The sequence below is a fragment of the Arachis hypogaea genome, chromosome 14, assembly GCF_003086295.3.
Source record: "Arachis hypogaea cultivar Tifrunner chromosome 14, arahy.Tifrunner.gnm2.J5K5, whole genome shotgun sequence".
Taxonomy (NCBI): Eukaryota; Viridiplantae; Streptophyta; class Magnoliopsida; order Fabales; family Fabaceae; genus Arachis; species Arachis hypogaea.
The window spans coordinates 107,230,180-107,254,240 of NC_092049.1; the positions used below are offsets into that span (position 1 = coordinate 107,230,180).

At 30.1% G+C, this 24,061-nt stretch overlaps 1 protein-coding gene and 1 long non-coding RNA gene across 3 annotated transcripts; one reads left to right on the top strand and one right to left on the bottom strand.

The window, feature by feature from the left end:
- Window positions 1–7,951: 7,951 nt before the first annotated feature.
- On the bottom strand, window positions 7,952–9,180 carry LOC112743647 (uncharacterized). The gene is made up of 2 exons (XR_011871843.1): window positions 8,825–9,180; window positions 7,952–8,706 (listed from the first exon to the last, which is right to left on the bottom strand). It is a non-coding gene; the product is annotated as an uncharacterized lncRNA (long non-coding RNA).
- A 684-nt stretch (window positions 9,181–9,864) lies between these two features.
- Window positions 9,865–15,716, top strand: LOC112743648 (E3 ubiquitin-protein ligase APD2-like). Of its 2 annotated transcripts, XM_025792936.3 has the most exons (10): window positions 9,865–10,320; window positions 11,256–11,362; window positions 11,449–11,571; window positions 11,975–12,068; window positions 12,876–12,950; window positions 13,023–13,102; window positions 13,615–13,764; window positions 14,185–14,257; window positions 14,343–14,691; window positions 15,324–15,716. In XM_025792936.3, exons 1-10 carry the CDS (start codon window positions 10,038–10,040, stop codon window positions 15,397–15,399), a joined length of 1,410 nt encoding a protein of 469 aa, XP_025648721.1. In that variant the 5' UTR covers window positions 9,865–10,037; the 3' UTR covers window positions 15,400–15,716. The 2 variants fall into 2 exon arrangements, with proteins under 2 accessions (XP_025648721.1, XP_025648720.1); XM_025792935.3 differs by having other exon boundaries at window positions 9,907–10,320; window positions 12,876–13,102.
- Window positions 15,717–24,061: the final 8,345 nt, after the last annotated feature.

Sequence of the window (24,061 nt, forward strand, 5' to 3'; positions counted from 1 at the left end):
GTTTTGTATATTCTCCTTTAATTGTGCTTAAGAGTGAAAACATGCTTTTTAGGACTCAAAATAGCTAAATTTAATTCACCTTGATTCTATTAGATGCCTTGATATGTTTGTTAAGTGATTTAAGGTTTAGGAGGCAAAGATTGGATCAAGGGAATGAAGAAAGAAAGCATGAAAAGTTGGAGAACTCATGAAGAAATGGAAGAACCGGAAAGCTGTCAAGCCGACCTCTTCGCACTTAATCGGCCATAACTTGAGCTATAGAGGTCCAAATGATGCGGTTCCAGTTGGGTTGGAAAGCTAACATCCGGGGCTTCGAAACGATATAAGATTTGCTATGGTTGAGCCGCGCATGGTGACGCGTACGCGCATAGTACGTGCACGCGCCGTTGCTGCCACCTGGTTCACTTAAAACAAAACGTGGCCAGCGAATTCTAAAGCCTTGTGGGCCCAATCCAACTCATTTCTGATACTATTTAAGCCAAGGATTGAAGGGGGAATGAATATACTTTAGAGACCTTTCACACTTTTAGATACTTTACATACTTTTCATACTTGAGATGTTAGTTACCAATTAGTTTAGTTTAGCTTTGTAATTAGTTTCTAGAGAGAGAAGCTCTCACTTCTCTCTAGAATTAGGATTAGGTTTAGTTCAATAATCTTAGATCTAGATTTTAATTCATGCTTTCATCTCCTTCTACCTCTTAATTCTTTGTTGCTACATTCATCTTCTTCTATTCTTTTATTGTAATTTCCTTTATGTTGTTCTTATATTTTGTTGTAGATCTAGTATTGTTCCTTCTACTTTCTTCCAATTCAATAAGAGGTAATTCATAATAATTGTTCTTCTTTGCTTTTCTATTGTTGATCTCTTGCCTTTGTAGTTGTAGATTCCTTTAATTCTTGCATTTAATAATGTTTACTTCTATTGCACTCTATGTGTTTGTTGAAATGTCTCTTTTAGTTTTAGTGTAGATTTTGTTCTTCTTGGCCTAGGTAGAGTAATTAGTGACACTTGAGTTATCTAATTCCTTTGTTGATTGATAATTGGAGAGATTGCTAATTGGTTTGGAGTGCACTAAAGCTAGTCTTTCCTTGGGAGTTGGCTAGGACTTGTGGCTCAAGTCAATTCATCCACTTGACTTTCCTTTAATTAGTAAGGGTTAACTAAGTGGTAGCAATGAACAATTCTCATCACAATTGAGAAGGATAACTAGGATAGGACTTCTAATTTTCATACCTTGCCAAGAGCCTTTTATAGTTGTTAGTTTATTTTCATTGCCATTTACTTTTCATGCTTCTTATCCAAAACCCCAAAATAACTCATAACCAATAACAAGACACTTTATTGTAATTCCTAGGGAGAACGACCCGAGGTCCAATACTTCGGTTTATAAATTTTAGGGGTTTGTACTAGTGACAAACAACTTTTTGTATGAAAGGATTATTGCTTGGTTTAGAAACTATACTTTACAACGAGATTTCATTTGTGAATTTCTAAACCGTCAAAAATCCATTCGTCACAGTGCATATGTCTTTTGAAATTGTTGTTTAAGAATGTTAAATATGTTGGCTCTTGAAAGAATGATGACAAGGAGACATGTTATTTGATAATCTGAAAAATCATAAAAATGATTCTTGAAGCAAGAAAAAGCATCAAAGAACAAAGCTTGCAGAAAAAAAAAAGAAAGAAAAATAGTGAAAAAAAAGAGAGCAAAAGCAAGCAGAAAAAGCCAAAAGCTCTTAAAACCAAAAGGCAAGAGCAAAAAGCCAATAACCCTTAAAACCAAAAGGCAAGGGTAATAAAAAGGATCCCAAGGCTTTGAGCATCAGTGGATAGGAGGGCCTAAAGGAATAAAATCCTGGCCTAAGCGGCTAAACCAAACTGTCCCTAACCATGTGCTTGTGGCGTGAAGGTGTCAAGTGAAAACTTGAGACTGAGCGGTTAAAGTCAAGGTCCAAAGCAAAAGAAGAGTGTGCTTAAGAACCCTGGACACCTCTGATTGGGGACTTTAGCAAAGCTGAGTCACAATCTGAAAAGGTTCACCCAGTTATGTGTCTGTGGCATTTATGTATCCGGTGGTAATACTGGAAAACAAAGTGCTTAGGGCCACGGCCAAGACTCATAAAGTAGTTGTGTTCAAGAATCAACATACTGAACTAGGAGAATCAATAACACTATCTGAACTCTAAGTTCCTATAGATGCCAATCATTCTGAACTTCAATGGATAAAGTGAGATGCCAAAACTATTTAAGAGGCAAAAAGCTACAAGTCCCGCTCATCTGATTGGAGCTATGTTTCATTGATAGTTTGGAATTTATAGTATATTCTCTTCTTTTTATCCTATTTGATTTTCAGTTGCTTGGGGACAAGCAACAATTTAAGTTTGGTGTTGTGATGAGCGGATAATTTATACGCTTTTTGGCATTGTTTTTAGTATGTTTTTAGTAGGATCTAGTTACTTTTAGGGATGTTTTTATTAGTTTTTATGTTAAATTTACATTTCTGGACTTTACTATGAGTTTGTGTGTTTTTCTGTGATTTCAGGTATTTTCTGGCTGAAATTGAGGGACTTGAGCAAAAATCAGATTCAGAGGTTGAAGAAGGACTGCTGATGCTGTTGGATTCTGACCTCCCTGCACTCAAAGTTGATTTTCTAGAGCTACAGAACTCAAAATGGCGCGCTTCCAATTGCGTTGGAAAGTATACATCCAGGGCTTTTCAGCAATATATAATAGTTCATACTTTGGCCGAGTTTAGACGATGTAAAAGGGTGTTGAACGCCAGTTCTATGCTGCTGTCTGGAGTTAAACGCCAGAAACACGTTACAACCTGGCGTTCAACTCCAGAAAGAGCCTCTACACGTGTAACATTCAAGCTCAGCCCAAGCACACACCAAGTGGGCCCCGGAAGTGGATTTATGCATCAATTACTTACTTCTGTAAACCCTAGTAGCTAGTTTATTATAAATAGAACATTTTACTATTGTATTGGACATCTTGGGACGTCTGGTTCTTAGATCATGGGGGCTGGCCATTCGGCCATGCCCGAACCTTTCACTTATGTATTTTTAACGGTAGAGTTTCTACACTCCATAGATTAAGGTGTGGAGCTCTGCTGTTCCTCATGAATTAATGCAAAGTACTACTGTTTTTCTATTCAATTCAACTTATTCCGCTTCTAAGATATTCATTCGCACTTCAACATGAATGTGATGAACGTGACAATCATCATTATTCCCCCACGAACACGTGCCAGACAACCACTTTCGTTCCACCTTAGATAGGATGATTATCTCTTGGATCTCTTAATCAGAATCTTCGTGGTATAAGCTAGATTGATGGCGGCATTCATGAGAATCCGGAAAGTCTAAACCTTGTATGTGGTATTCCGAGTAGGATTCTGGGATTGAATGACTGTGACGAACTTCAAACTCGCGAGTGCTGGGCGTAGTGACAGACGCAAAAGGAGGGTGAATCATATTCCAGTATGATCGAGAACCTCAGATGATTAGCCGTGCCGTGACAGAGCATTTGGACCATTTTCACAAGAGGATAGGATGCAGCCATTGACCACGGTGATGCCTCCAGATGATTAGCCATGCAGTGACAGCGCATCGGACCATTTTCACAGAGAGGATGAAAAGTAGCCATTGAAAATGGTGATGTCCTTACATAAAGCCAGCCATGGAAAGGAGTGAGATTGATTGGATGAAGACAGCAGGAAAGCAGAAGTTCAGAGGAACGAACGCATCTCCATACACTTATCTGAAATTCTCACCGATGATATACATAAGTATTTCTATCTTTATTTTCTGTCTATTTATTTTCAAAAACTCCATAATCAATTATTATCTGCCTGACTGAGATTTACAAGATGACCATAGCTTGCTTCATACCAACAATCTCCGTGGGATCGACCCTTACTCACGTAAGGTTTATTACTTGGACGACCCAGTGCACTTGCTGATTAGTTGTATCGAAGTTGTGAATGAAAAACGATTTATTAAGACGTGTGCACAGAGTTTTTGGCGCCGTTGCCTGAGATCACAATTTCGTGCACCAACACTCCTCGATCCAAACAAATTCAATGTTCTTTTTTAACAAGGAGAATAGGAGTAACGACCCGATGGTTGATCCTGCAAGAAATCGAAAGAAAGCCGCCAACCGCCAACCTCCCATTCAATTGCTGTACTTCTTTGAGACAAGTTGGACTTGACATGTTTAAAATGGCTGAACATTTGTCCAGATTTGTTTCTATTCCTCATTGAGTGAGTATGAACCCTAAGAACTTTTCTGCTCTTACCGCAAATGCAAATTTGACTGAGTTGAGTCTCATGTTATGCTTTCTGATCGTATGGAACACCTTCTGCAGGTCGAATACCAGGGTTGTTTCCTCCTTGCTCTTGACAAGCATGTCATCCATGTACACTTCTATTAGGAACCAGAGATGTTCGTGAAAGACCTTGTTCATTAGCTTTTGATAAGTAGCCTCTACATTTTTTAATGCAAATGACATTATTACGTAGTAGTAATTTGTCTTTGGAGTGGTAAATGAAGTCATTTCCTTATTTGAGGCATGCATGGGTATTTAGTTGTACTTTAAATAAGAATCCATGAATGATAGGAATCTGTATCCTGACACTGCGAATGCTTTATTCAAGTCGGTGTAGTCAACACACATTCTCTACTTTCTATTTTGTTTCTTGATCAAGACTACATTGGCCAACCAAAGGGAATATTCTACTTCCCTAATAAATTAAGCTTCTAAGAGTATCTTTACTTGTTCTTCCACTATCCGGGCTCTCTCCACACTGAGCTTCCTTCTCCTTTGTTGGATTGGTCTTGAACCAATATATATGGATAGCATGTGCGACATTAACTTGGGTGAAATACTAGGCATGTCGGATGCTTTTCAAGCAAATAGATCAAAGTTCTTTTGTAGAAGTTGAATCAACTCCCGCTTGAGTTCCTAATGTAATTCTGCTCCTACAATTGTGGTTTGCTCGATGTCCTTTCTAATTTGTACTTCTCCTAGTTTTCTTTCTGGATGAGGCGGTGCGTTTCTCATTCTCTTGGGCTCCCAACTTTTGGCATGGAAATGAATTCACTTGCTTTTGCCTCTTTGAAATTTAAGGTTTCATTGTATCATCGTCTATCGAGGACTTGGTCTTTATGAACTATTGCAATGCCTTCTTTTGTTGGAAACTTTATGTACAAATGTGGTGTAGAGACCACTACTGCCAACCAATTTAATGTGCCCCTTCCAATGAGTATATTGTAAGCCAAAAGGATATCGACCATTATGTGATCAATTTTTATGGTGTTGTTCCTTGGACTGTTTCCAAAGGTTGTATTTGTATACAAACAGATGAATCCAAGAGGATAGATGATTGTTTTGCCTAACCTAAATAGATTGTCCAAGTATGTCCTCATATCTTTTACGTCCAGTCCAAGTTTATCGAATTCCTATTTCAAAATTTTTTTGATATACCTCATCCGATGAACCACCCTACGATCATGTGGATATGACGCTCTAGGGTTCTTCTGGGCTCATGTGACCTCTCTCTTTCTTTTTTTTTTTTGTGATCCTCCCTGGGTGTCTTGTATTTTTTTGTCTACCCTATCAGCTTCTAGATATTTATCAAGCTTGCTTTCTCGTGCGAGCTTTTCATGATATTTTTCAGGTTGTAACAATCATTGGTGTGGTGACTATAGATGTGATGGTATTCTTCGTAATATTCTAACCTATTGTCTGCTTTCTTGCTTCGGATAAGTCTTGGAGGTGGTAAATTTTTTACTTGATAAATATCCATGTAAACTTTGACTAGGGACCCTCTTAAAGGAGTGTAGGATTGGTTACTTCTTTGTCCGACTAGTATAGTCTTCATTTTTTTCTATTCCTCTTTTCTACTACTTGGTCTGACCTCTTTGTTTTGGTGAGACTTTTTGAGCTGTGCTGGTTCTTCCATGTTAATGTATTTTTTTTTCTCTTTTTTGGACTTTATAGAGAGATCTTGGATGTCTTTTTAAGATTGACTGTGAGAAGGGTCTATCTTTGAGACCATTTACTAGCCCATTATGGCCGCTTTTGTTGGTAGGTTTTAAATTTTCAGGACAGCTTTATTGAACCTTTTAATTAGGCCATGAGGGACTCTCCTGATTTCTGTCTTACCCCGAGTTGACTCGGGACATACTTGATGTTGTCTTTTTAAATGGAGAAATGGATAAGAAATTTTTTTGTCAAATCATCAAAGCATGTTACTGACATCAGAGGTAGGTTGTCAAACCATTTTATAAAAGCTTTAATTTGGTTAATGTAGTCAGGAATGTCTTGTACAGAGTTGCATCAGACACATCTGCTAAGTACATACGATTCTTGAAGTTGTTAAGGTGGTGTCGGAGATTAGTCGACCTATCGTAAAGGTCTATATCGAGGCTTTTAAAATTTTTGGGGACCTTAGTACGAATAATTTTCTCTGAAAAATCATCGCTTCCTGAGGAAGTCGTGTCTTTTTCTTCCTGACTTTCTTTATTTCTAAATTTGACCTTTAGCTTCTTTTATTTGTTTTCTAACTTTTTGTGGTTGTAATTCTCTCTGCTATTGCCGCTCAAATCTCTCTATTTTTCCAACTCGATTTTTAGTTGCTTAAGTCATTCTTAGTGACCATAGACAAGGCTTATAATCTCTGCTGCGTTTCTTCCTGATCCTTCTGGATATGGATTTGGAAGTTCATTTTCTACCCTCCTTCACCTCTTTTAAGTTGTTGAGGTATGAAAAGTACTCGATTATCATTGTGGTTATCTCCACTTTGTGATCCGGAGTTAAATGTGGTACGCTTATCTTTAGGATGTATGTCCGCCATGATTGAGAGTCAATTTCCAAGTCTCCAGTTACGACATCAATGTTTCAAGCGAATACATGAAACCAAAGAGATGCGGCCTAGATGTGAGGTTTGGACTCTTTTTAGGCTGAAGTTTCTAATTTTTCACTGGAAAGGAGAAATCATCTGAAGTCCTCATGTGAATGATGGTGGGAGGTACGGAATATCGATACTTAAGTTAGCAAGAGTTTTAGGCAAGTTTAAGTGAATTGAGATTGAAAAATACCTGAAGTTGATAGGGGTATTTATAGAGAAAGTGATGACTTAGCTAACACTTCTGCATCTCAACACTTGTAATAGTGGGTGATTTTTCCTGATTTTTAAGGAGATTATCCCACGTTGTAGTAGATGGTGATCTATAGATAGCATCTGAGATAGTGGGGTGACAAGGCCTGTCTTGTTGCACAAGTCAGGTTGAATCACAAGTAGCGGGATCCATGCCTCAAATAAGTCGGGTCGACAGATCCAGCACCAACCCATCGATCTAAGTCTGCAGAATTGATGAGCTTTCTAAAAATGGCCTAGTCTTTGTAAAGCTCCTGCTTCTAAAACTACTTGGGCTAATATGTGTCCAATTTGAAAGGTATCGAAAAGGAAGACTAGGAAAGAAATGAGAACTCCAAGTTGAAGAGAGGAGAGAAGAGATAGTTATTGAATGAATGAAAGTGTATTTGTATTACTAACTGGATTACACAAAGGGTTTAGTTGATATATGAAAAAGGAAGTGTGTAGAATAGCAAAACAAAATTCTGTTAAAGTAGTTATAATATAAAGCAACATAAATCTGAAATGCGTGCTTTATATATATATATTGTTAATTTGTACAATTTCTTTATTTAAAAAGATAAGATTTTATAATTAAAATTTGCATTTGTTTACATGATAATATTTTAAAAAAAGTATCAGACAAAACAAATTATATAGTTAATACAAATATTATTTTTCTACAGCATTAAGAGATGAAGATTATTTTGTAGAGTTTATGAGAGTAATAAAATTATGCAGTCACATTAGTGTTGCAGAATGTGAGAAGAGAAGAGAATTGAGAGAGGATTTTGGAGAGAAGATGTAAACTGAATAGTATTCTCATTGATTATTAGAGATAAATGATACAAGGCTTATATATATAGAACTCAGATACTAAGGAAATTAGATACAAGACTAAAGAATCAGTTAGCTTGAGTAACAAGCTACTGTTAACAACTTACAGATTTTAATAGAATCTGTTTTACGTGGTTACACTCTTACACTATTATCCTCTACACATTTGTTAAGCCAAAGTGTCCCATTAAAACCTGGATACATGGAAAAGAATTGCAGACATCATTTTCTTATTTCCATTAATTAATCTTTTATTTCCTCTTTTAATAAAAAAATTCACACCAAATGTCTTCTGTCAGAAATGTCAACCCTGCTTCACCTTCTTCAATTCTTCCCTTTTAGCGTCTTCTCGGTTCTTTAGACGAACCTTTCTATCAAGGGAGGTCAAAGGAATGACGTCATTGTCACAAGCTTCGTTGCCAGCTCCGCCATGTTCATGGCCGATGTATTTTGCCGGCGGCAAGCCGCTGCCGCAGTGCCGCTGCCTATGCTATGAACGTTGACAAGCTGCGGCTGTTCGTTTCATCTTTTCAATGTTGAAGAAGGAAGATTACAAGAGGAAATTATTTATGATTTATGATTAAAAAAGAGAAACTAAAATTAATGAAATAAAGATTAACGAGTAAAATCTTTAGTTTCTACGTGTTCAAATCGTTCGCTTTTTTATTGGTGGGAACGGGTATAATGGAACACATGATTTGAATCCAGCATGGTAAAGCTAATCTGAAAATTATAGCCAACGCAATATCAACATAAAAATATCTATTATTGACATAACTAATGTGAAACTAAATGTGGAGATTGCTCATTCTGATTCTATACCACAATCTCTTCCACATACCTACAAACTTCCATCCAGCCTTAAGAACAGATCTAATTATTTTAGATCTGTTCTTATAGTCTTCATCTTGATCATATTTTCTTGCCCCGCATCTATTAAAAGACATTTTCTTGATAATAATTTGAATACATCTAACCGAAGTACAAGAACGATTCTTAGATTATAGTCTTTTCTAAGAATGAAGAAAAAAAAGAAAAAAAAAAAAAAGGAAAAGAGAAGGAAGATTATAGGGTCGATGCCCTATTACCCTCTAATCAATTGCACCTTGGACTTTGATTTCTGCATCGTGGTTGTCTTTTATATTGCATGGTGTAGTAGTTTCTCTGGTTTTCTTTAATTTAGTTTTTACTAACAAATTTTTTCTATTCTTTGATAATATAGTTTGAAGCGTGTCCAATTGGTTGGCTAAATTCAGTGTTGCTCAACATTTGTAGCCTTAGTGACTCTTAACAACATTCATGATTTTGGAAAATGAAAAATAAAATGCATATTTAAACAACAAAAATATTACGTATATACAAAAAATTAGTCGCTATATTATTTATTTTCAATGCGTACTTTTTATTTCAACATATATTTTACTTAAGTTGATAATTTTTAGAATAAATAATACTACCATAAATAGTAAAATTTTAGTAAAAGAAATAAAAAACTACCATAAATAGTAAAATTTTAGTAAAAAAAATAAAAATTATATTACTTATTTTAGTAAAAAAAGAAAAAATATTATCATGTGCAATGAACTTTTGTAGAATGAACTTTTTTTATAAAAATTTAGTAAAAAATATTCACTTTTAACTTAATTCTACTCTTTGAAAAAAATTATGCACAATTACACCAAATTAAATAAAACTATGCCTAATTTTATTTCTTAAAAAGAAGAAAGAGAAAAAAGCGAGGGAGAAGTGAAGGAGAGAGCCACGTATATCGGTATATGTGAGTAAATGACGAAAGCAACCCTGGACCATCATATGGAAAGTTAAACAACTGAAACCTCCAATGCGAAGAGAATAACGGTCACACTCGCACGGAGTGAAGAGAAAGCCAACTACCATTCCAACGAAAGGAAGCAAGAAACGCAAGAATGACCCACTGGTTACTAGTTAGCACTTAGCACCGCCTATGACTCTATTCCCTCCTTCACTTCGCACCACACTATACTCTCACATCTTCCCTTCTTCTTCTTCTTCTTCTTCTTCTTCTCTCTCCTGCAATGGCCGAACTTCATTCCACTTCAAATTCAACTCTAACTCCTCCTCCGTCTACTTCCGCGGGTAACAATGAATCTTCTGGAGCTTCACCGTCGACTTCCCGAGGCCGTCGCAACGATCAGAACGCCGCTGACCGATCTCAGGCTCGATTCCGGTCGCCTGAAATTGAACCGATCGTTGGCCATGCTGGCAGAGTCATTGGCTGGGGAATCGGGGACGAGTCGTCGTCTGTTAGGGAAGATGCATGGTCATGCTTTGCTGTTGTATTCATGTTTTGGTTTTTCGGTATGAGAATCTATATCACTTCGTGATTTTGTCCTTAATTTTGTTTAATTGTCATTTACGTTAAACAATTTCGTTTGGTGCTACTTGTTTTTGCTATATCTGGTTAATTTGCAGTTCATAATTTTGATATTTGAATTCAGGGCTTTGAATTGCAATTGTGATTGGAGAAACTTATCTGTGAACCCTTGGTGTTTTTGCGTTAGAAAGTAATGTGAGACCGAGAATGTAGTTTTATAATTATTTAGTTGGTATTGTACGTTAAATTACTCAAACTTAAATTGATTCCTTTACTCACTTTACTAGACTTAAACTTTTGATTAGGATGGTGAAAATTGTGATTGTATAAATTAGTTAAATCAGTTAGCTATTGATGGATTATTTGTCTGATGAAGAAAATGTATGATGTTCATAATTTGGTTCTTAAATTAAAATCGTGCCTAAAATAGCTAAATTACTCCGATTTGGTTCAAGTTAAGGTGTGGTTAACTTACATTGTAAATTAATTGACTCAATTTCAATAATTTTGCTTTGAATTGTACTGGAACTTCAACTCATATTTCCAATTTCAAGAGCACAGAGGAGATGGTTGTTTGAATATGTTGTTAAGGACGGTACAGTTGAAGAAGAAGAATGAGAATGGTTGTAGAAGTTACTAAGTTTGTTAGGTGGTAGTTATATTCGGTTATGCAGTTTCTAGTTTAGTGTGAATTCTGTTATTCTGGTGGTGATATGTGCTTTAAGTATAAAAAGGCACTAACAGCGAATTAGAAGATTAAGTCTCATTTTCAATTCATTTCAATATACAAGTTTCAACTCACCATCTCCTTCTCCAAGAATCATTATGTTCTTGTTTAGAAAGCTATCTCAAAACTTGTCATGTGTGATTCAAGCTAAATCTTTTTTAGTGGAATTTTGACATCACTTTTCAATATTAGTGTCGGTGACTATAATACTTGGGGTTTATGGGTCCATGAATCTCTTGCTTGGTCCAGAAACATCGATTGTGTTCCAACCTAGCCCTCTGTTCGTGCAATATCTCAGGGTCAGTTTCTGTTATTGCAATTTCTTTTGTCCATTCTGTTTGCTGTTACTGATTTTTGTCTTGCAATTCGGGTTTGTTTGCATTAGGTAGAAAACTTAGAAGAAAAGCCAGGTCCTGTCGTGTATGGTACTTACCAATATCCAGATCTTGATGTTATTACCACTTGGGAACAAACTCTGCATGTAACTATTCCCTCTGACACACATCAGGCAAGTATATGTACTTTATCCCTTCGCTTTTTACTATCACATGATACTAATCTGAAGTACCAAATTTATATTCTCAAAAAACTGTTACCTATTGAATTAGTTGTTCCTATAGTTACCTTGATCCTCTCATTTGCCAGCATAATGCGTACCAAATTCCCCATTCCATGTACTATGTTGTGAATACCGAAATCTCTCTAAAAGAATACTCATAATTTTATCACAAAGAATAACAAATTATGCTGCGTACTCATACTTGTACCTGATGTTTGGTAACTGAGTTGTTCACATGACTCGCCTGATTATCATAACTTTTCAGTAGTACCTATGTGCAATTAACATCACCGGGTTACATAATTCTAACTTGTTTAGTTGAACTAAACTAATACCTTGTTTGTCTTCGCAGGAATGGATTTATTATCTGAATACAGGTTCAGAAGTGAATATTTCATATCATTTGAGCCCTGTGAGCTCGTCCGTTCTCCTTATAATTGCAGATGGTATGCTTTCTAGAAGAGATTTTTGTGATTTCTTTTTTCATTTTTCTGAGAATTTCTGTCTCATGGAACCATTCATGCATCAATTATTGCTATTTATCTGTCTTTCAGTTTTCCTATAACAAATCCTTTTAGTTACAAATTCACAACCCGGCTGCTTTACTTTTGGAATATTCTTATGTACCAATGTGTAAGCTGTGAGTCTGTGACAGCCTCTTAACTAAATAAGGCTCTTTATATACTTATAAAATTAAATAAGGCTTTACTGCATACTTTCGTATATTCCACACAGTTTGTGAAAAACAAATCGCTTATTCATGGAAGAAAATGAAAATATTTCTGTTAAGTATTTAAGGAAAGTGGGAAACCACACCTTAAAAGCTAGCTGTTAAGGGGGAATAACCACTCTCCTTATATACAACATCAAGCATCCCATACTACTCGATGTGGGACTTTGAGCACCCATAATACCCAAGTCCCTAACAATTTCATACACACACAAGTCCAATAACACATGTGTAAAGATAATGTTTCAACAAGCGTGAAAGGTGACAGCGCAGAAAAGTGGAGACATGAAGTTTGAGTTGATCCTTGGAATATAAATTGAGACATAAATATCTATGATAACCATTACATTTAGATTGACACAATTTCTAAAAGTAACTATGCAATGCACTTTGTGGTTTGAGTTAGAATTAGGCCCGTTGTACTGATGACATCGCCATACTATTTAATTTACTAATTGTTATTACCTTAACTCACAAACTATAGTATTCTAATAAACATGTTACTTGTCACCCTTACTTGCAGGGGCTGAAAGCCTCGCTCAGTGGATTGAATACCCTACATACCGTAATTCAACTCTCTCATGGAACATGATCCATGGTATGACAAAGGTAAAGATAAATTTTATACTCATATTAAACCTATGTTTGATGCTCATTTATTTTTTCACAGGAGCTGGTATGATTACACAGAAAATACACAGGTCGTCGAGCTATTATGTAGCGTTGGGAAATTTGGATGAGGTGGTGCAGGTATTTTTGTAATCCACCCTCCTAGCTATTCCTGTTGGCTTAATTAATTTGAACTCTAGATTGTAATTTGTAAGAAGCAGTTTTATTAGCTAATAAGGTCATGACATGTTATTTTCAAGATCTACAGAGAACGAGTTCTGTGAAAGTTCATCCCTTAAAATAGTTAGAATTGAGATTATTCAGTGGATCCCTTGTTCAAGTATCATAACTTGAGCAGGGATTAAAATATGAATCGAACCTCACATTCTGATGGATCTGGCATATTATATAACTGAAAATGGTAAATTTAATGTTACTGTTTCCCAAATGGCCATGCATTCAATTGAAATAATAGTGATAGTCCTATACCTGTGTTCTTGACTTCTTGTTGTGGGAAAAGTGACATTTTGGTGTTACGATCAGATTTTAAGTACATTATAAATAAATGAGCATCATTCTCCTTTCCCTTCTTCTGTATTATCATGTTAACAAGTTCAAAGATTAGTGATAATAGTTCTTTTCTTATCAAATAGGTGGAACTAAACCTCACAGTTAGGGCCTACTTGCACAATACAAAGAATGCTTACTACAAATATGCCTTGGCAAGTAGAAGTTCGTGCAGTTTGAGCATTTTCTTTCCACAAGGAAACGCAGCTATCTTGACTACTCCTGGTCCACAAAAGGCAAGATTTATTCTCATATGCGATTCTCCAATGGCCATCCATATAAATCTAAAATTGGACATAAAATTTCCAACTATGCTATTGCTATACAAAAATGCTATTCGTATACAAAAATTTAGCCACCAAATTAGTCATTCATATAAAATATATGTTAAAATACAAAATATACATTGAAAATGAGTTAAATAACACATTTATTTATATACAAATAGATGGTAATTGATTTTTTGTGTGCGCATAATATTTTTGTAAATTTTTAGTAATTTGTCATGCTGATTTATATCAGAAATTTGAATCTTAAATATACCATACATTCTCAAAATAAAATCCACAGAACCCTGGTGGCATAAACATTGTTTATATCCCTTAATTGAGGATATGGAGATATCCCTTATTTATGTTTTTTTTCCTTTGGTTCAGAATGCATCAGATGATGAATGGTACGTCAAAGTGACCTATGGACCTAGATGGATCACATATATTGTAGGCATAGGTACAATTCATATTCTTCGCTTCATACTCACTTATTGGTCATGAATAGTTTAATTTATTGCAATTTCCGTTACGTCTCCGCACAGGTGGATTGACTTTGCTTATGTTTTGGGCATTCAACCTCTTGAACAATCTCCAGTTTGCCCGTGAAGAAAGATCAGGAGTTATGAACAATGGGACGGCACCTGATAGAGGCCCTTTGCGCTCTCGAAAAGATGATGACCTTTCCAGCTGGGGTTCATCATATGATTCACTGTCACAAGATGACGAAGATCTTGACTCTCAGGCCGGAGGTTCCGCGGAGGGGAAGTCTCTAGGTGATGGAGAAATTAGTAACAATACTCGGCGTCTCTGTGCCATTTGCTTTGATGCTCCGAGGGATTGTTTCTTTCTTCCTTGTGGGCACTCTGCAGCTTGTTTTGAATGTGGAACTAGGTAACCATTGTTATCACTGCTAACATAAAACAATCGTTGATGACAATTTTGTTCAAAAATAGTTCTAGATCACTGCCATTTTCAAGATCCATGCTCCTAGTCAGCATACCTCTTTTTTTTTTTTTTTTATGGTATCACATGCGAGTATGGAAGTGAAGGGAACTATTGAAATATGGTGAATTCTATGGTTAGTGTTTAACTTTTCCTTAACTTATTTTTTTTTTTTTTTGATAAATTTTAAATATTTAAATATTATTTATTTTTATACTTTTAAAGTTAAATATTTATTTTTAACACACTTTAGTAAGTTGGGCAACACTTTTAGTAAGTTAGGCAATCACCTTGAAATATATACTCCTCTCATATTTCCAAGACTTCCCCTTTTAGAAGAAAGATGGAACAAGTATGTTTTCTTAAAGAGGGAATTTCATGGGCATGTGCTAGTTAAAAGTGGTTTCCAGTTATGAAAAATAGTTTTTGACATGAATATCAAAGATGGGTCGGATTCTATTTGCAAGCCCATGCATTAACAATCTTTAATTTCTCTGAAGATTATATAGTTCCAGAGATACATTATTCTTATTATTTCTTTTGCATGTGTTAATACATGTTACTCCAATGTTTCTATGCAGGATCGCCGAGGCTGCTGGTACTTGCCCTGTTTGTCGTAGGAACATGAAGAAAGTGAGAAAGATTTTTACTGTTTGATCAGTCCACTGTCTTGTGTAACGGAGTAAGCCATGCCTACCAGAACTATATAGATAATATGTTGTGTAGTCATTACTTTCCTTGCGGTCATTAACAATGATCAAGCTAGGTAAAGGTCGGCACTAGTAAGAGGCGTATTGACTGTTGAGTTCTCACCAATTTAAAAAGGTGCATCCTCTAATAACATATGCACTAAATCCTTCAAGGTGAAGTATTCATACACAATTTTTTAGAAAAATATTTCTTAGCCTCTTAGATGAGTACAAGTGTAACACTTCGAATTCACAAGAAGCAGCACAATTAAGAGAATCCACAAACACTCTTTTATATTGATTTACTCTTATTTCAAATTTGGTATTTACACATTTAGATTAAACACCTACTGAATCTCAAGATAAAAAAAAGTGAAAAAGTTATAAATAAATAACAGTCGTATAAGATGCAGTGTGTAAAAATATTGGTATCTATTTAGGCGAGTAAACTTTTCATATGCACGTAAATCCAATTTCTTTTTAAAAGATGTTTACAAAATGCATTAACTAAAGGATATTTATAAATTTGATAAATTAATATTAATTTTTTTTTTCATTAATTTTTCATCTAAGTTTATAATTTTTCTTCCAACTCATGTTACCTTGAAAAAGAAAATTCAATTAATTATTTTTATTTACATAATAAATATCATCTGAAAAATTAATTTTTACACATAAAAATGTATTAATATTTATTTTAAATTAAATTAATGAATGTATAATATATATTAGAAAAATTATCATCTTTCTTCAACACATTTCTATGCCCTCAAAGAGAAACTAATCATATAGTTTTGTTAAATCTGTTCAGACGACATATTTTTTCGTTTAATAAAATAATAAATATTAAATATTCACTCAATAACATAGTTTATTCATTGTAAAAAAATTAATAATTTAATTATAAATAATAGATTGCATCTAAAATATTCCAATAATAACTTGAAGTATTTAATTTTTTTAGACAATTTTTTTTTTGAAATATTAATTATTAAAAGATTTTTCTTTTTTTAGTATTTTAAATTTTTTTTTAATTATTTTTTATAAACAACTGTAAATAGATATTTTAATGCAAACAAAATAACAAGATATTGTCTACATAATACCGAAAAATAACTATGTTTTCTTATATTTTTTTTGGTGTCTACCATGTTTTCCTATATGTATGGTGTTATGAGTCACAAAAAAAATATGTCTGGTGTTATACAAATTTTGGGTGCACATATTTTTAGTGAATTTAATTTTGATGTATTGACCGTGTAAAATGTATTTTACACAGTCGTGTAATTATATTTGGTCTTTTGGATGACAATAAATACTGTCTATAAACAGTAATTATTTTTGTTAATATAGTGTTACGTCATTAGATATAAATATAAAATTATTTTATACTAACACTATATTAAAATTAAATTTATTTTTACCCTTTATAACAAAAAGCAAAATTTCTTATTACAATTTTCATTCTTAAAAAAAATTAACTCTCCCAAAATATATATTCTCTCTTTCTGCACCATAAAAATGACAGTATTATAAATGCTATTTTGACATCAATATTTTTTAAACAATTAAATATAATTTTTTTGGTTTTATTAATTAAAAAAATTTAAATATATAAATAATTAATAACACTATTTTTATAAGATGTCAAAAATATGTGGTGTTTGAATAATATTTTTTTATAAATATCTATATGTATCCAGAGTAATATTGACAGATATATTGATATAATATTTAAATTAGATATATATAAATATTATCGTTAGTTTAAATGTATGTAAATACGTAAAGTTATATAGTTTTTTGTTGGTTAAAATATGTAAATACATTTTTATATTTGTGAAACTGAATATATTTAAGTCATCAAAAAAGAAAAAAGGTATATATTAAAATAAATAAATATTAATAAATTTTTGTGTGTAAAATTAATATTTTTGGAGAGAAAGAGTGTACATTCAAAAAGTCCAAAAATAAAAAAATCATACAAGATCCAATATTATCTTTAACAAGTTTAATCACCCGTGCCATGCACGTGATAAGATTGAAATTATAATTTTAAATTGTTATGTTAAATTTCATTTTAATTATAATAATTTAATTAATAAAAGAATAACTTGTATGCGTTGTTTTTCTTTTCTTAATATAGTGTTAATTGTATTAACTATAAAATAGTTATTTAATCTACTTTTTTCAATAAATCAGGCATATATACTCAATATGATCATCTAGTAATACTTAAATCTACCAACAAAGTTTTATATGTTGGTTTACTGTGAAGTAAGAAAATATCAAAATCAGCTCAAAATGAAGAACAATTAACCCGTACCATGCCATGCACGTGATAAGATTAAAGTTGTTATTTAAACTTGTATTAACCCGTGCCATGCACGTGATAAGATTAAAATTATAATTTTAAATTATTTTGTTAAGATTAATTTAAATTATAATAATTTGATTAATAAAAATATAATGTTATGATTTATTTGTTTTTTATTAATCTAGTGTTAAATATATTAATCCTAAAATAGTTATTAATTGGTTTTAGTAATCTACCTTCGTCAATAAATCAAACATATATACTCAATGTGACCATAAATAACTTAATAATACTTAGACCCACCAACAAATTTTTATATGTTATTTTACTGTCAAGTAAGAACATATCAAAATTAACTCAAAATAAATAATAAATTATTAGAGAATTCTAATGCACAAAATTCTCTAATAAACAATAAATAATTTAAATCTACTAAAAAACAACTCAACACTTTTCTTTGATGCCTGTAAAACATATACTTAAAATAATATTATATCAATATTAGCATACAGTTTTACAATCATCGACCGTATTTACTATACATGACTCCTTCTTAAAAGTTATTCTACACACGTGTGCAGTCGGAAGATAAATTACTGGACTTTATTTTTTTAAATTATTATAATTATGTATTATTCATTAAATGCTAATTATAATATTGTAATAAAATTATAATAAAGATATTTTTCTAAAATAATTTAGAAGAGAGAATAGTGCTTTCATTTTGGAGGAAAAATGAATTCATGAGGAATTGTACCTCACTTTTATTAGTTGATAATGTATTAAATATTGATTTTATATAATTATAATAAAAATATTTCTCTAAATTAGTATAATCATGCATTATTCGTTAAATGTTAATTGTAATATAATTATAATAAATATATTTTTCTAAAATAAATTTAGAAAAGAAAATAATGATTTCATTTTAGAGAAAAAAATGAATTCATGAGAAATTAACACCTCACTTTTATTAGTTGGAGAAAAAATCCAGTTTTAGTATATTTTGTCATTATTATACATTTTTCTCTAATCATATATCCATCGTTTTCTTTTCTTTGTTTCAACATTTTGAACCTAGGTTTAACTTCTCGTAGTTCTCACTTCTTAGTTATTCTATTAGATGTAGTTGATAACTATTAAAATTCTTTGATTAATATAGGAGAAAAATATATTATTATATGATAGAATTAATATGAGTATATTTTATTATTAAATAAACAAAGTTAATATAAAATAAAATTATACATAAAAAAAGCAAAAAAAAATTAAAATAGCAAAAGTGATAAAAATATTATTTTTATAATTTTGTTTTGTCATTTTTATGTATAGAAGATTAGAAAATAGTAAATTTTTAACTAAATTAATTTATATTTATTGTATTCAATTTAAATAAGTAATAAATTATCTTATTTTAATTTATTTCTTAAATTTACATATCATAAAAATTAAATCAAATAATTAATATACCTAATTTTAAATTGTGTGATACTTAAATATCTATTCAAATCAATTAGTTGATATAATTAATTCATCATAATGAATTGTCTTTAATGAGTTAAACAAAATAAAGTAGAAATTTGGGACTGACAATAATATCTCTCGCTACTTTACTTTTATTCGATTGAACCCCTAAGTGACTGATTTGCTAGAACATTGTCACTCGCTAATTAATTTGTAAGAAATTAGCAAGGAAATTTTCCTCGCTCTTTATTTAGCTACAAAAGTCAATCTGCGAGAAACAAACTTACTCGTGAATCTCTCGCTAATCAGTCGTTTTTCTCAAGTTCGGGTATTTTGTGACCGCTCATTAATTTTGTCGTTAGTACGTCACTAATTCCTCGCAAGTTAGTGACAGATTAGTGACAAAAAATATTTCTCGCAAAAATTCGTCGCTAATTTGTGAAATTCTTGTAGTGGAAGCATGCTATGTTGATTCTATCATTAAAGGTAAAAATTCGATTTTTATATAATAGAATAGATAGAATAGATAATATAATAGACGGCGAGAAAGAGAAAGATAAACATTTTAGATTCTAAGTTGTTTTATTTAGATGTTGTAATGTGGGTATCACATTATTTTACTTATTCTACCCTATGGACCCTTTTGAAACTTTATTTCAGTATCAACGAAATTTCACTATCTTTGTGTACTAAATTAAAATTCAAAATGAAACTGAAAAAAAAAATAAAGAGTATAAAATTATTGATTGAAAAACACTCTAAATAATAAAAAGCCAAGTTAATTTTAATATTAAATTCATTAATACGGTTTTAATTTTATATAATAGTTAGATAATAAATTAGTAAAAGCAAATAGAAGAATGACTTTAACATAAAATTATAATATAATTTATTTATGAAAAAATAATCAATAATTAATATTAATAAATATAAAAATTATCCAAATACTTTAATCAAAAGTATGAGTGGTTAATTATTATTCATTATTAATAATATTTTGTTCATAACAAAAACTGAAAATATAATTATTCAGATTTAGATTTTAGAAAAATAAACGTATAAGTAACAAATGATCTATTTTATCATTTATATTATAAATTAATTAATTAAACTAACTGATATAATGAATTATAATTAATTAATTGGTATAAATTATAATAAATTATATGATATTAAAAAAATAAAATGAATACAAAAAATAAAAAAGAAATAGAAGAATAGAAGACTACAATAAAATAAATTGAATGTGAGTTTTTTTTTTCTTTTTACAAATTTTATATCACATCCGCTTCAATAATAATAAATAAAAATACATCAACTTAATATCTAAGAGAAAATGATGAGATAAAATCATAACACAATTCTAAAATAAAAGCTTAAATTAAACCATAATATCACTGCACAACACAAATTAAAAGTAATTTCACACTACAATATACTACACAAATAGGTAAATAACTTAAGCTTAATTACGGATTTTTTTTTATTTACGTATACATGATAACACCATAGTCTATAAATGCTTAATGGATAACATATCATATATTGCTCTGAATGATGAGCACATGAGTTGAAGAGTGTGTGCTGATTTGTGTCCATGATAGTTGCCTTGTGACGACGCCTCATAGGAAGAAAAATAATTGTTGTAAAAGCTACCCAACGAAAGAGTAATTGGTAAATGAATAATATTTTCTTCTAGTATTTTTATAGTGGTAAAATAAAAACAGAAGGAATAAAATTTTGTATTTTTATATTAGAAATAGAATTTGATATTTATCCTAATAAAATTAAATAACTAATTAGCTATATTTAAATAAATAAAATAAATTAAATAAAAATATTTTTAAGAATTAACCAAATCAATTAGTCGATACAAATAATTAGTATAATTAATTTTATTTGATTTATTGAATTCAAAAAAATAAATTAAAAAATAATTGATTGAATTAATTAGTTGATATAATTAATTTATTATAATTGATTGGATTTAATGAATTAAAAAAAATAAATAGAAAACATAGGAGAAAATGATTTTTTTAACTAAATTAATATGTATTTATTGTATTTAATCAGTATAAGTAACAAATCATTTATGTTATTATGTACCTTATAAATTAATGAATTAAAATAATTGATATAATAAATTACAATTATTTGATTGATATAAATTATAATAAATCGTGTGATATTTAAATACCTAATCAAATCAATTAGTTGATATAATTAATTTACTGTAATAAATTGTATTCAATGAGTTATAAAAAATAAATTAAGAAACACGCTAAGAAGTATCCCACGCCCATCATGAAGTACAAAAATTCAATTTTTATATAATAAAAATATACATTCTTATATATGTTATAGAAATATGAATACAATTTTAGTATATTAAGTAGAAGTATATTATTATTATTATTATATTTTCGATTGATAATTGATAAGTAGTTTAATAATGTATTAAATATAGATTTTATATAATTATAATAAGGATATTTTCCTAAATTAGTATAATTATGCATTATTCATTAAATGCATTCATTTTGGAGGAAAAATGAATTCACGAGAAATTCATATCTCACTCTCATTAGTTGAGAAAAAACCTAATTTTAATATATTAAGTAGATTATATAAATAGAAATACTTGCTACGTATATATAAAAGAGGATGGAGATATATAATTATATATAATATACTTGCTATATATGTAACAGATATAAATTGTTATAATCATAGAGACTTACTATAATTATATTAAATTTAATTATGAATGTAAATAAATAAAAGTAATAATAATTAATATTATTTTTTTTCTTTTCTATATTTAATATTTACCGTAAATATAAAAAATATTGAGAAAAAAAGTAGATACTGACTTTATTTTATTTTATTTTACGTCATGGATTTCTTTACTAAAATTAATGGAAGAAAAAAAATCTTTGTTTATATATCAATCTCAATCACAATAAATAAGATGAATCGATTGAGTAACTAACAAATTTAACGGGTAAATGTTATTTTCCATTTATGGAAAAAAGGAGGTAATATGCATGCGTATATTAATATAGAAAGAATATATACTCACAACTTTAAAATCTTCAAGAATATTCGATTGTATTATCCTTCAAACTAAAAAATTTATCCTTTATTTTCATTAAATATTTATATTAATTCAATTAGATGAGTGTTTTAATTAAAGAAAAGATTATTATTATTATTGAATAATAACGATAATTATCGTTATTAATATTAAATTGGTTATATATATATATATATTGTTACTTCTACAATCGTGCAATAATATTTCTTTTTATTTGTTAACTAATTAAACTTAGTTATTTATATTAAATATATTTAATGATTACTAAAAATTAATCATATAATTATCATTATTAATAACCAATTTATATTTTTCTAAAATATTATTTTCTATCTTTTTTATTATTATTATTATTATTATTATTATTATTATTATTATTATTATTATTATATAGGTCACCATTAAGATAATAACTTGTCACTAATAAAATTTTAGGATAATGAATAAAAAATAGAATTATATCAATATAATTAAAATAGTTAAAAATATTTCTGATTGATAATTAGGTTAATAATGCATTAATTATTAATTTTATATAATTATAGTAGAGATATTTTTCTAAATTAGTATAATTATGAATTATTCATTAAATACTAAGTATAATATTGTTATATAATTATAATTAAGATAATTTTCTGAAATAAATTTAAAAGAGATTAGTATAATTATAATAAAGAGATTATCTTAAATTAGTATAATTATGTATCATTGATTAAATATTAATTATAATACAATTATATCAATTAAAGATAATTTTTAAAAATAAATTTGAAAGAGAAAAATAGTGCAATCATTTTGGAGGAAAAATGGATTCACGAGAAAATGACACCTCACCATCATAAGTTGGAAAAAAATTCAGTTTTAGTATATTAAGTAGATAGATTGGTATAAATTATAATAAATTATATAATATTTAAAAAGAAAATAAAATGAATAAGAAGAAAATAAAAATAAATAGAATAAATAGAAGACTACAATAAAATAAATTGAATGTGAGAGTTTTTTTTTGGTACATTTCATATCACATCCGTTTCGATAATAATAATAAATAAAAATACGTCAACTTGATATCTAAGAAAAAATGATGAGATAAAATCATAATACAATTCTAAAGTAAAAGTTTAAATTAGAACATAATAATATCGTTACACAACACATATTGAAAGTAATTTCACACTACAATATACTACAAACAGGTAAATGACTTAAATTTAAATACAAAATATTTTTTATTTATGCATACATGATAACACCATGGTCTATAAATACTTCATAGATAACATATCTTATATAGCTCCGAATGATGAGCACGAAAGTTGGAGAGTGTGGTAGTTTGTGTCCATGATAGTTGCCTTCTTGCAACGACGTCTCGAAAAAAAAAAAGAATTGTTGTAAAAGCTATCAAATGAAAGATTTATTGGTAACGAATGATATTTTCTTCTAGTATACATGGTTTTTTATAGTGGTAAAATGAAGATGGAAGGAATTAAATTTTATATTTTTATATTAGGAATAAAATTTGATATTTATTCTAATAAAGTTATTATTATTATCAATATAAATGGGTTAACAACTTGCCACTAATAAAATATATGTTCTCAAATTTAGATTCATGTATCACAGGAAAACACTATATATAGACTTTAGTAAAACAAAAATAAATATGTAAATTACCTATTATTAAGGTAAATTTTTAATAATGCATTAAATTTTGATTTGATACAATTATAATGAAGATATGTTTCTAAATTA